This window comes from Eulemur rufifrons, chromosome 6 (assembly GCF_041146395.1).
Source record: "Eulemur rufifrons isolate Redbay chromosome 6, OSU_ERuf_1, whole genome shotgun sequence".
Lineage (NCBI taxonomy): Eukaryota > Metazoa > Chordata > Mammalia > Primates > Lemuridae > Eulemur > Eulemur rufifrons.
The window spans coordinates 103,790,110-103,802,539 of NC_090988.1; the positions used below are offsets into that span (position 1 = coordinate 103,790,110).

The 12,430-nt window shown below is 63.3% G+C and overlaps 2 protein-coding genes and 1 non-coding gene across 4 annotated transcripts; all 3 read left to right on the forward strand.

The window, feature by feature from the left end:
• Positions 1 to 1,045: 1,045 nt before the first annotated feature.
• Positions 1,046 to 3,539, forward strand: RPLP2 (ribosomal protein lateral stalk subunit P2). 2 transcript variants are annotated; one of them, XM_069470424.1, is made up of 5 exons: positions 1,046 to 1,110; positions 1,306 to 1,429; positions 2,207 to 2,255; positions 3,167 to 3,265; positions 3,427 to 3,539. In XM_069470424.1, exons 2-5 carry the CDS (start codon positions 1,307 to 1,309, stop codon positions 3,501 to 3,503), a joined length of 348 nt encoding a protein of 115 aa, XP_069326525.1. In that variant the 5' UTR covers positions 1,046 to 1,110; position 1,306; the 3' UTR covers positions 3,504 to 3,539. The 2 variants fall into 2 exon arrangements, with proteins under 2 accessions (XP_069326525.1, XP_069326526.1); XM_069470425.1 differs by having other exon boundaries at positions 1,074 to 1,151.
• LOC138385611 (small nucleolar RNA SNORA52) lies at positions 2,288 to 2,420 on the forward strand. Its single transcript, XR_011233831.1, has one exon. It is a non-coding gene; the product is annotated as a small nucleolar RNA SNORA52 (small nucleolar RNA).
• Positions 3,540 to 6,857: 3,318 nt separating the features above from the next.
• PNPLA2 (patatin like phospholipase domain containing 2) lies at positions 6,858 to 12,246 on the forward strand. Its single transcript, XM_069471869.1, has 9 exons — positions 6,858 to 7,179; positions 8,896 to 9,128; positions 9,212 to 9,277; positions 9,670 to 9,879; positions 10,217 to 10,277; positions 10,427 to 10,594; positions 10,712 to 10,844; positions 11,013 to 11,138; positions 11,288 to 12,246. The coding sequence occupies exons 1-9, from the start codon at positions 6,993 to 6,995 to the stop codon at positions 11,556 to 11,558; spliced, it is 1,455 nt and encodes a 484-aa protein (XP_069327970.1). The 5' UTR covers positions 6,858 to 6,992; the 3' UTR covers positions 11,559 to 12,246.
• The last annotated feature ends 184 nt before the right edge of the window (positions 12,247 to 12,430 follow it).

Genomic DNA, 12,430 nt, shown 5'->3' on the forward strand with positions numbered 1-12,430 from the left:
ACAAGGGTTTGCAGTGTAGTTCAGGCCCCACGTGGGCTGGTGCTGGCCCTAGACTTTGCCACTCCTCAGCTTTCGGTTCAATGTCACTGCCTGAAAGAAGTTTTCCCAGGCTGCTCAGACCAAGGCCTCCTCCTCGCTCTCTCTCGGATTGCCTCCTTTCTTTACTTTGTGTGCCCTTGCACAAGAGCGCAAGTCCTCCGAAGGCAGGGCTTAACCTGTGCCCTCTGGGGACCCCAGAGTGCAGCAAGGTCCCTGACACGAAGGGGTAATTAGTGATATGCGATGTCCACATGGGCACTCAGGTCAGTTGTGGGCCGACCCGGCCAGCTCCTAAGCGGATCACTCGGGTCTCATCCCTCCCAAGGGTGCGGGGGTGAGCCGCTCCTCTGGGCGTGGGTGACGCTGCCGCACCACTTTGTCCCGGCCTCCTAGGCTGGGGCTCCTCTTCTGACCCACAAGCCACAACACGACAAAGTCGGCCTCCCAGGTAGGGCCGCAGTCACTAAGCCTGAGGAGGCTCGCCCATCTAAGAGCCCGGCCGTACACGTGTGCCTCCCGACGTAGGCCCGGAAGCCACCAGCCGGGCAGAGGGCGGCCCAGCTGCCCGCAGTTTCCCCCAGGCCCACGTGCAGCCCAGCGCAAGCCGCGGCGCACATGCACTTCCGGCAGCGGTGCACCATGGGCCTTGCAGTACGCGGACAAAGGATGCGTCCCGGGCGTGGCGGCCGCGCTGCATGTTGGGAACTATAGGCGCCGCGTGGCATGCTAGGGGCGCTAGGCGCTGAAGAGAGATGCAGTCCCCCGGGGCTCGCTTCGTCCGCCGCCCTACAGGTTCCCGGGGACATTTGCCCCGTGCTGTACGAGAAACCGGGTCTCGGAACCACCCTTTGCCTTTACTGGGCGACCTCTTGACTTAGACGGGAAAATGGCCTCCCCCCGTCGTCATTGGCTGAGGGCCCTGTTGCGTCATTCTGAGGCGCCCCCGTACGTCGCCGCGCCCGAGGCCCAGAGGCTTCTGGGTAGCGGTTTACCCCCGCCCCCTGCGGCGGTGCTTTCCTTTCCCTCCCAGACACCGCCGGGGTTGCACGCGTGAGGCCTCTTCGCCGCCGAGTGAGTGTGCCGGCCGGGCCGCGGGTGCTGGGGCCGTGGAGGTGGGAACGGTCCGCGGGAGGGGGGCCTCGCTGGGGCGGGGGCCTCCGGGGTGAGCCTCGTGCGGCCTCGCTCGGCCGGTGCGGCGGCTTCGGGGTCGGGAGGCGGGAGGCCGCCGGAGTAACGCCGCCGCCGCGCGCTCTCCACCTGCCTCAGGATGCGCTACGTCGCCTCCTACCTGCTGGCTGCCCTCGGGGGCAACCCGTCCCCCAGCGCCAAGGACATCAAGAAGATCCTGGACAGCGTCGGCATCGAGGCGGACGACGACCGGCTCAACAAGGTAGCTGTCCCCGCGGGCCCGGGGGTCTCACGCGGGTGGACTCGCTGTTGCCTGACCCAGTTTTCCGCCGGGGCAGCGCAGTTAACGTGCTGCAGAGTTGGGAAGCGGTCTGTGCCCGTCGGGGTGGTGCTTTCGTGGGTAGCCAAGTGAGCAGAAGGGAGTGGGAGGCAAAGCCCTGACCAGCGTAATTCAGAAGTTTAACGCAGGCGGGTTGTAGAACACAAAACAAGTAAGAAAAGGCAAAATCCATTTCAGTTTTTCTGTATTCCATGCAACTTGTTTGAAACAGCTTTTTTTTTTTTTTTTGATACAAGATCTAGTTGTGTCTGCCAGGCTAGAGTGCAGTGGCGTCATCACATCTCAGTGCAGCCTCAAACTCCTGGGATCAGGTGATCCTTCTGTCTCAGCCTCCGGAGTAGCTGGGACTACAAGGCTTGAGACACCGTGCCCGGCTAATTTTTTGTTGTTGTTAGATATAGGGTCTAGCTATGTTGCCCATGCTGGTCACTAAAATGTTTCGGTGCCTAGTCAACATAAGCAACAAAACATTCTGTACTTTTTTATTCAGTATGGTGTCTTAGAATTTTAGTGTCTAGTTTGCACTTAGAGCACATGTCAGCTGAAAAGAGTCACATGTGGCTAATGGTTGCCTGTTGGTTTAAAAGCTCAGAGCATTTTTCCATGTAGTACCCCTACCCTAACTCTAGAAGACAGGGTCAAGGCCAGGGATGCAATTGCATATTTTCGGTAACTGTTGGCTGTGGTTGTGTATTCCAGGTCATCAGTGAGCTGAATGGAAAAAACATTGAAGATGTCATTGCCCAGGGTGAGTTTATGTGGAGAGGATGTTCATTTTCGTGGTCCATCCTAATCCCTGCTGGCCTCCTGTGGCCTGCCAGGTTTCGCTTGTGGACTAGAGCACCCTAGAAGCCTCACCCAAAGAGTGAGCAGGGCTTCAGCTAGCTCATGACAAGGATGCTTCTAGACATTAGTAGGAGTAGGGCAGCAGGGGGTGCCCTGCACTTTCACTGGACCTGCTGGTGGCCTGACTGCTCCTAGCCCTGAGTCCTTCCCCCAGGATTTCTCTGAAACTTAGCGTCTGGACAACTGAGCTTTCGTCAAAACAATTCTCACCAAGTTCTTTCCATGAAGGGGTGGGACTAAGAGTGCCAGGGATGGCCACAGGCTTCTGACCTCTTCGCTGGGCAGATGGTTTTCCGTTGACGTCAGGCTGGAGCTGACGGGATTTGTTTGGAAGTTGAGCTGTTGGGACAGCCACTCCTGTCCTGTGCGTGTGACCTGGCGAGGCCAACTCAGCAAACAGCCTATTCCACGAGCTCATCGCTGTGGCAAAGCTCTGGGTGCTGGGGCAGCAGACTGGTTCCCTGCCCGGTTAGAAACGTGTTTGTGTCAACTTATCTCCAGGGCGTGGGGGCAGAATTCCTAGAAGGCAAATTCTAGACAGAAGAATTGCCTTGGTTGGACAGGGTAGGGCAACAGAGAAGTGTCAGGCAGTGAATGCCAAGGAGTCTCTGGGTGTGGCAGGGTGGGGAGTGACATCCTGAGTCCTGGAAGAAGAGGGGAGCTTTGACACTGGCCGTGTATGACGGGGCCCTGATGTGTTCGGTTCACTGTGCGGTGCCTGGTGCAGTCTGGTTTCCCCAGGTCTCTAAAGCCTTGTGGAGCAACCTTCCAGACTGGGCACCTGCTCTGCTCACTTTCCGTCTCCTCATGTAGGTATCGGCAAGCTTGCCAGCATACCTGCTAGTGGGGCTGTGGCTGTCTCTGCTGCCCCAGGTGCTGCAGCTCCTGCTGCTGGTTCTGCCCCTGCTGCAGGTGAGTGGAGGCCTGGGAACGGTCGGGCCGCTGAAGGGGCCTGAGGCTCAGACCAGGTCCACCGGGAGTCTGGCCCTGGCAGTCGGGCTGTGGGCTGTGGGCTGTGGGCTGTGCTCTGTGCTCTGTGCTCTGTGCTCACTACGCTGTCTGCTTTTCCACAGCAGAGGAAAAGAAAGAGGAGAAGAAGGAGGAGTCCGAAGAATCAGATGATGACATGGGATTTGGCCTATTTGATTAAATTCCTGCTCCCCTGCAAATAAAGCCTTTTTGTGTATCCCTTGAGTGTCAGAGTCTGTCCTTAGCTGCTGCCACACCACAGCCCAGGCTCCATCACAGGGACAGGTGTGGGGCTGCAAGGTGGGTGGGGAAGAGGTTGTCTGTGCAAAATGAGCATGAATCAGGGAATCTGGTCATCACAGCTGCCTGAGGCTACTTCCTTGGACTTTGAGCAGTTTCCTGGGTTTGGGGGACACTCTCTTTAAAAGTGTGGACGGCAGAAAAGCTGATAGGAAGTGGAGTGCCAGGGTGATATCCAGGGCTCTGCTGTGAGGGTCTTGGTACCTGGCCAATGCCCGGGCTGGTGGGCTCTGGGTTTTGCAGATGGAGGCAGGCCCTGAGCCTAGCTTGGGGATTGGGGTGTGTCCCTGGGTTTCTCTGCTGTGGTCACAGCTCCATCTTAACATCCTGAGCTATGTGGGCAGTCACTTCTGGGCCTGTTTTCCTGCTGTTCATGAGCCAGCCATTCCCTGTTGGGCAGGTGTGGATGGGGCTGGGTGGGCCACATGCTCAGCTTAGTAAGTCCTGGGTGGCCTGCCAGGGCTGCACAGGCTCTGGCCTGGAATGTGGAACTGAGGGCGGAGGCTGCCTCCACTTGTGCTCACCCATGCAGGCCTCCCCCATGCTCTGCCCCTCCCTCCCTCTGCTCAGCATCCTGCCAGCTGGCTGTGTGAGGTGTGTCTACTGTGTGCCCGGTCCTCTGGGAGCTGGGGCACTGTGGTGCCTGCCTTAGTTGTGGGGGTTCGTAAGATAAGACAGCTGGGGTGGCTCCAGGCAGACCTTAGGCTGGAGCCAAGGCCTGGAGGGGGCAGAGGCCTTGGAGCAAAGTCCTCATGGGGTATGGAGGAGAGGCAGGAAGGCAGTCCTGAGATGAGGGGCCTCTGGACTGTTTTTAAGTCTCAGCTGGGCATAGTGGCTCATGCCTATAATCCTAGCTCTTTCGGAGGTCGAGGCAGGAGGATCGCTTGAGGCCAGGAGTTCCAGAGCAGCCTGAGAGTGAGATTAGCCCTTGGCCACAGATGAGCCTGGTGTGGTGGCACCTGTAGTTAGGGGGATCACTTGAGCCCAGGAAGCCCAGAAATTTGAGATTGCAGTGAGCTATGACGCCACTGCACTCTGGCCCAGGTGACAGAGGGATACCCTGTCTCAAATAATAAAAGGCCCCTCTGGTTGTCCACTGGAGCAGAGACCAGGGTGGGCTGAAAGCCAGGTGAGGTGTGGAAGAGGCTGGAGCCAGGGTGTGTGTGTTGGGGGAAGGTTACTGGGGATGGGGGGTGAGAGAAAGAAAAGACCAAAGCAGGGGCCCCAGCTCTGCGTGCAGTGAGCAGTGTGCACCATGGGGCTGGGGTGAGGGTGGGGCTGTGGACACCCCAAGCTTGGGGAGGAGCCCTCAGAGGAGAGGACCCAGGCTTCGGGGTGCAGAGTCACAATTCCAGGCTGAGACCCTAAAGGCAGGGCCTGACACTGCGGAGGAGGGGAGGCCTTCTCACTGGGCTGCGGTGGCCTTCATGCTTCTGGGGGACGCCCAGTCCCAGCCAGGGTTCTGGGAAGGACAGCTTTGTTCCCGGCATCCTGGCCTCCCAGGGGCCTGGAGGGAGCCATATGTACCGAAAACAGCTGTGGAAATGGGGGCAGAGGTTTCTTTGCACTAGGGCAGTCACCAGAGTCACCAGCCAAGACACAACAGTCCCTCAGATGGGGGAAGGGCCTGCAACCTGGCCCTTGCTGGACCTCTCCTGGGAGCAGGTCGCGCAAGGACCTTGAAGCGCTGGCTTCCCCCTCCGTGGTCACTCTGATGAGTCCCTGGACTTCCCAGGATGGCCTGGGGGGTCTGCCCCATCCCCACTGTACAGCACCCAGGAGGCTAGTCACCAGGGGTCTCCTGGCACCCCAATCATGCCAATCCAGCTGTGCCCTCCACGCCGCTCCAGCCCTCCTTCCCTGCTCTCCGGTGAGTTTGCTGCACTGTACCTGCATCCAAAGCATTTGGGGGACGGCCCCGGCACAGAGAAGGCCTCTAAGTCAAATTCAGTCCCATCGCCGAGCTCCACCCTCTCCCACTGACCTGGCCCCAGCTCCCCTCCCCTCGGTCCCCCACCCCGGGGACTTGCATGTGCTGTTGGCTGCCTGGGCAGCCCTGTGACCTTGTCAGAGCTCGGTTCAGCGGCACCTCCCCAGGGAAGCCCCCCAGAATCTCTGTGGTGCCCACACACCCAGCTACCTCCTCTCACTCCTCATTTTGAGCTCGTGTAGACAATGCCCACTGGCCCCCCGTAGGGCAGGCCTGGGTTGACCTTCCTCCACTGTGGGATGGCTGGGAGCACGTGGGGAGGACTGGGTAGCATGGCCCTAGGAGGCCCTGTCCTGGGGAGGGCCTGCCTGGACTTGGTGGCCTGAGCCTGGGTCGGGGAGAGCCCCAAGCCCTCGACCCTTCGCAGCGCTCACACCAGCTGGGGCAGAGCTGAGCTCCCGCCTGGGCAGCGAGTGTTCCTGGGGAGACAGGGGCACGCCGCCTCCCACCACCCCAACCTGGGCAGGCCCCTTATTTGGGGGGGGGGTGCAGTGAGGTGCTGGGCTAGATCCTGGATCCAAGCCAAGTCTGGCCTGCTTGTCCAGGCGAAAAATGCGGAAAAGGGGAGGAGGGTGACATCACCCGAGCGTGCTCCACCTCCAGGGGCAATTAGCTGGGGCGGGGCGGCCCCAGTCGACCCAGATAGACCCCGCAGCGCGAGGGGCCAGGGTCCGACCCAGCGACAGACTCAGGTGACAGGCGGAGGTACCCAAGGGCTGCGGGGTGGGAGCGAGCCGACGCCCGGGACGTCAGGGCGTGGGTCAGTGGAGCTGGCGTCCCTCTGGGAAGGGTTTGTGTGACTCGCGTCAGCCTTGGGTGTTTACAGAGTCCGCAGGTGAACCAGTGGGTCCTGGCGGCCCCGAGACCAAGTGGCTGTTGTCGGGTCCTGATCGGCCCTGTCGCTGGGTACCTGTCCCGGGCCAGCTCCTCCGTACCCGGGTGGGTGCGTGTGCGGCGGGCAGACCCCGGAGGGAGGGGCGGCGGCTGCCCCTCGCGGGCGCCCCTAACCGTACGAGGCGCCCCAGGCTCCGGGCCCGGCTCGGCCCTCCGCACCCCGGGCCCGGCTCGGCCCTCCGCACCCCAGGCCCACGGTCGCGGGGAGGCCGGGAGGGGGGGCGCGCTTGGCCCGCGGTGGCTGCGGCTGCGGGCGGCAGGTGTCGCGGCCCCAGGGCCAGAGGGGCGGGCGGGGCGGGGCCCAAAGGGCGCGGCCGTTCCCCGCGCGCCCCGATTGGTCCTCGCGGGCCGGCCCGGCCCCGCCCCGCCCCTCGCCCCACACTAAAGGCGCCGCCCGCGCAGCGTCTCCACCCGGCCGGCGGCGACTCGGAGCTATACTCGCAGCAGGACCGGCCGCTCGCGGAGCCGGAGCCCGGCGCCGCCGCGATGTTCCCCCGAGAGACGACGTGGAACATCTCGTTCGCGGGCTGCGGCTTCCTTGGCGTGTACCACGTCGGCGTGGCCTCCTGCCTCCGCGAGCACGCGCCCTTCCTGGTGGCCAACGCCACGCACATCTACGGCGCCTCGGCCGGGGCGCTCACGGCCACGGCGCTGGTGTGCGGGGCCTGCCTGGGTGAGCGGGCCGGGGCGGGGCTCCAGGCGAGTGCGGGGCGCCCACTGCTCGTCCCCGCGCATGGGATCCGGCCCGCCGCGAGTGCAGTGGGCGCCGTGGGGAGGCATCTGCCTCTGCCCTGGGGGGGTGGCCGAGGGTCCGGTCCGGCGCGCTGGCCCGGGGGCGGGACCAGTTTTGTTTTGCTTCGAGGGTGCCCAGGGATTGGGGTCAGGCCCGGCGCGCTGCAGAGGACGCGGCTGCCGCCCAGGGCCCGCCTCTTGAGCGCAAAGCTTGGGGGGCGGGCAGGTGCGGCAGAAGCTGTTTCATTGGAAAGCGAAAGTCGCTCATGGGCGGGACCGTGAGAGTCGGAGGAGGGACCTGAGCCGCCCTTGTTGTCCTGGACATCCGACCCGGTGCCAGCGATCACTGTGTCCTAGGGCTCCGCTTCCCAGGCGGCCATCCCAGGGGCCCTGGCATGGGGGTGGCCTCCGAGGGGCGCTTGGGCACTGTGGCCTAGTCCCTCCCGAGGGCCCCTGGAGGAGGGCCTGGCTCCCCAACTGTGGGCCACCATTTTGCCCACGTCATGGGGTAGGGAGCTGGACTCTGCAGCTGGAGCGCCTGGGTCTGCGTGTGCCGGGCTGGGCTTCTCCCCTCACACACCTCCGGCCACCACGTGGGAGAGATGTTTACGGCACACAGAGCACTTGGGGCATCCTGGGAACTGCTGCCCAGCCCTCAGCCTGTGAAGGCAGCCAGGGTGACAGAGGTGCCCTGCTCAGAAGGAGCTTGTCCAGGGTTCACCCCTGCCCTCTTCCCATGGCCTTTGTTCTGGGTGGGGGTGGAATGAGCACAGCTCTAATTGTCAGGACCTGGGGGGCTCACGTCTGTGGCTCAGCCCCCTTCCCTCACAGACACCCTGGCCAGTGCCTCTCGCCCACCTGCTGGACATACCTAGGTCCCTGGGACCTGAGTGGAAGGCACTGCTCCCACGGTGCTCCCCCCCAGCAGGGCTCCTTCTCACAAGTGGTCTCGGGCAGCCGGAGCGCCCAAGTTGGCAGCTGTTGGCTGAGGAGAGGCCCTGGCCCCACACTGCCCCACTCTGGACCAGGGTGGTGGTCCCCGAGGAGGGCATGGTCCTTAGCACCTCTCCTGGGTGCCCTGACCACTCCTGGGGAATGGCTCTGTTCTGGTGTTGTCCTGGGGGTGCCCATGGGTCCCCAAGAGGAGTGTTGGGGGAGCTTGCTCTTGGCTGCAGTGGCACCCAGGTGTGCCATTGTGCCTTCCCAGGTGGGAGGCCCCCACTACTTCCAGCTCAATGCTCCCAACTCTGCTACCCCTGGGCTAGGCTGGGCTTTGCGGCTGTGGCCCCCCTGGATCTCGCCAAGTGGGTGAAGGCTGAGGTCAGTTAGGGCTGAGCCTCTGCCTCCCCCCTCCTCGGCTGGATGCCACGCCAGGCCTGGTGACTCATGGGGACAGGCAGTTGGGAAATACAGGGCAGAGGGCAGGTCCTGGTCCCACTTGGCCAGCCCCTGCTGCCTGCTACTCCAGAGGTGGTGGCCTGCCTCTCTTTCCCCAGGGACAGGTGGCAAGTCTCAACTGTGGGCACTGGGAGTCCTCTGGGTTCAAGGGAGGGGCCACACGTCTGTGTGCCATGGGACCCTGGGCATGGAGCCCCAGAGGGAAGGTGGGTCGCTGAGCCAGGAGTGCTGCCCTCTGAGCTTGACCCTGCTATTCCAGGTGAGACTGGTGCCAACATCATTGAGGTCTCCAAGGAGGCCCGGAAGCGGTTCCTGGGCCCCCTGCACCCCTCCTTCAACCTGGTGAAGACCATCCGTAGCTGCATGGTGAAGACCCTGCCTGCTGACAGCCATGAGCACGCCAATGGGCGCCTGGGCATCTCCCTGACCCGCGTCTCGGACGGTGAGAATGTCATTATATCCCACTTCAGCTCCAAGGACGAGCTCATCCAGGTGAGGCCTGGTGGGGCCAGTGGGGGTGCAGCGTGTACCCCAAGGCCCCTGCTCACCACCTCCCTCTCTTCCCTGCCCTGAAGGCCAACGTCTGCAGCGCCTTTATCCCTGTGTACTGCGGCCTCATCCCTCCCTCCCTCCAGGGAGTGGTGAGTATTCCTGCCTGGCCCAGCCCTGGGCGGCTTTTGTGGGGTGATGAGAGTCAGCTACTGTCTGGGCTGTGGGATGGGGGAGTAAAGGAGGAGGCCATCAGAACCCTGTCCCCCACCCCTCACCGTGCCACCACCTGTTGCCTCACTTCCCTGTGTTACTCAAGAGGCAGGCCAGCCCCGCGGAGAGGCACACTTCCTGTGGCTGTCTGTGCCCTGCCCCCACCGTCCGGCCATCTGCTCAGTGTCCAGGCTGGCCTGTGGCCAGTGCCCAGTGGGGAAAGGGCTCAAATCAAATAGCCACTGGGCAGGGCCCCTGTGGGCTCAGTGGGGTGGCCCGCATGCCCTGCAGGCCCCTCACCATGTGACCCTGTGTCTGTGTCCTGCTGAAGCGCTATGTGGATGGTGGCATTTCAGACAACTTGCCACTCTATGAGCTGAAGAACACCATCACAGTGTCCCCCTTCTCGGGCGAGAGTGACATTTGCCCGCAGGACAGCTCTACCAACATCCACGAGCTCCGGGTCACCAATACCAGCATCCAGTTCAACCTACGCAACCTCTACCGCCTCTCCAAGGCCCTCTTCCCACCCGAGCCCATGGTGAGCCCGCCCTAGTGTGACTGTGGCCTGCATAGCGTCTCACTGAGCTCCAGGGGAGACAGCTGCCCCTTCGACTTCTCCCGAGTGCCTGGGGGTGGGCTGGGCTGGGGATACGTGCAGCCTCTTCCACTGTGTTGTGGCCTGCACAACCTCTCTGGGGCAGTCTGTCCAGCCTCTGTTCAGCCTGGATCTGGATCTTGTTCTGGGTCCAACATAGGTTGGTGGGGGTTGGGGGTGGGGGGTGGAGGTGGCTGTTGCAGGGAGGCCAGTGGATCTAAGGGGCAGAACAGGGCATGTCTGACCCCCTCTGCTCCAAATCATCCACCCCCCTCCACAGGTGATGCGGGAGATGTGCAAGCAGGGCTACAGGGACGGCCTGCGCTTCCTGCGGCGGAACGGTGCGTGGGCTCCCCGGCAGGCCGGGCACACCAGCTGGGGGCCGGCTGGCTGGGTGGGCCAGGCCCGCTCTGCGATCCTGCCCTGTTCAGGCAGTAGGGGCTATGGCCACACTGATCGCCTCTCCCTTTGCCCTCCCACCCCTACCCAGGCCTCCTGAACCACCCCAACCCCTTGCTGGCACTGCCCCCTGCCCACCCCCATGCCCCTGAGGACAAGGCCGAGGAAGAGGCCGCAGAGAGGGCCCAAGAGGAGGATCACCTGCAGCCTCCTGGGGAAGATCACATCCTGGAGCATCTGCCTGCCCGGCTCAATGAGGGTGCACACCAGGGGAGCGGGCAGAGTGGGGAGGGGGAGACTGTGGGAGAAGCCGAGGCCAGAGTGGTCCTGGGGCCCTCAACCAGCCGCCAACCTCCCATCCGTGTCCCACCTGCAGCCCTGCTGGAGGCCTGCGTGGAGCCCAAGGACCTGCTGTCCACCCTCTCCAACATGCTGCCCGTGCGTCTGGCCACAGCCATGATGGTGCCCTACACTTTGCCTCTGGAGAGCGCCGTGTCCTTCACCATCCGGTGTGCGCCATGGTGGTCAGGAGAGGGGTGCTGGGGACTGAGCTTCGGGATTGTCCACTAGTGGTGGCCACTCGGGGAAGGTGGGGGCGCAGATGCCGCCTGAGGACGGCGGGTGGGCTCGAGGGCCTGGCCGTAGCCCTGAGGCTGTGCCCTTCGCCCCCTCGGCAGCTTGCTGGAGTGGCTGCCTGACGTTCCTGAGGACATCCGGTGGGTGAAGGAGCAGACCGCCAGCATCTGCCAGTACCTGGTCATGCGCGCCAAGAGGAAGCTGCGCAGCAGCCGCCTGTCCACCCGGTGAGCCCGCCTGCCTGCCCTGCCCACCCGCGGCTCGCGCCAGGGGCGGGGGTGGGGGGTGAGGGTGGGGTGGGGTGGGAGGTGGGGTGGGAGTGGTGGGGGGAGGGCCCACTGAAGCCCTCCCTCCCGCCGTCCCGCCCCTCCCGCAGGGTGTCGGAGCAGGTGGAGCTGCGCCGTGCCCAGTCGCTGCCCTCGGTGCCGCTGTCCTGCACCGCCTACAGCGAGGTGCTGCCCAGCTGGATGCGCAACAACCTCTCCCTGGGGGACGCGCTGACCAAGTGGGAGGAGTGCCAGCGCCAGCTGCTGCTGGGTCTCTTCTGCACCAACGTGGCCTTCCCGCCAGATGCCCTGCGCATGCGCGCGCCCGCCGGCCCCACCCCCGAGGACGCCGCACCCGGGCCGGGCCTGCCCCCTTGCTGAGCGGCTCTGCCGAGTCCCCCGGCCCCCTGGGATCCGCGGGCTGAGCACCTGGCCCCGCAACATTTCTGCCCCGTGAGTCGGGCGGGGGCTGGCCGAGACCCGATCCCAGCCCTCTCCCCCACCCTCTGTGGAGCGAGGAGATGGCCCGTCGCAGCTGCAAAGAGGGGGCTTTGCCGTGAGCCACTCACGCGCCGCGGGGGTTGGGAGGATCGGAGTTCCTTCGCCTCGGCCACGGAGGCCTCACCTGTGCCTTAACCAGTGCAGTGCTGCTCCTGAGAACTTTGCACCTGCTCCTCCCTCCCCATTTTTCCCGTTTTGCTGAAGACTGTGTGTTAAGATTTATTTATTTTCGCCAAAGCAGATGTAATAAATGCCACAGCTCAGCCTCTGCCTACTTCACTTGCATAGGACTCCCCTCCTCGCTAGAAGGCATGGCAAAGAGGCTGCTCCCAACCCCCAGCTGGCCAGGGTCTCCACACACAGCCACATGGCAGGTCTTCTAGGTCGAACTCTCTGCTGGCATTGGGGGCCTGGGCCAGGCCCTCTCCTGCAGGCTTGGGAAACTGCGGGGTTCCCACCCGCTCCTCTAGCTGGGACCACCCGCCCCAACACTGCCCTGAGGCCCCCTGGCTGACCTTTGGGCACAGCTTTGTGAGAACCAATGGAAATATTTGGGACCAAGATCCTTGTTAAACAAAAAGTAAAATGTTTGCAAAAGGTGGGGTCTGCACATCCACTCCACACAGTGATATGGCTGGGGCGTGCAGCTGCTTTTGGGGTTGGATGGCTGTGGAGGGTGAAGTTCCTGGAGCTGAATGCCAAGGTCCTGGGAACGTTGGGCCCCTGCTCCACCTTGGGATTCTGGCCCAAAG

Coding starts and splice junctions, on each gene's coding strand:
- RPLP2 (XM_069470424.1), top strand. CDS start 1,307: ATGCGCTACGTCGCCTCCTACCTGCTGGCTGCCCTCGGGGGCAACCCG. Junction 1,430..2,206: donor ACGACGACCGGCTCAACAAG/GTAGCTGTCCCC, acceptor TGTGTATTCCAG/GTCATCAGTGAGCTGAATGG. Junction 2,256..3,166: donor TGAAGATGTCATTGCCCAGG/GTGAGTTTATGT, acceptor CTCCTCATGTAG/GTATCGGCAAGCTTGCCAGC.
- PNPLA2 (XM_069471869.1), top strand. CDS start 6,993: ATGTTCCCCCGAGAGACGACGTGGAACATCTCGTTCGCGGGCTGCGGC. Junction 7,180..8,895: donor GGTGTGCGGGGCCTGCCTGG/GTGAGCGGGCCG, acceptor CTGCTATTCCAG/GTGAGACTGGTGCCAACATC. Junction 10,595..10,711: donor GCCTGCCCGGCTCAATGAGG/GTGCACACCAGG, acceptor TCCCACCTGCAG/CCCTGCTGGAGGCCTGCGTG.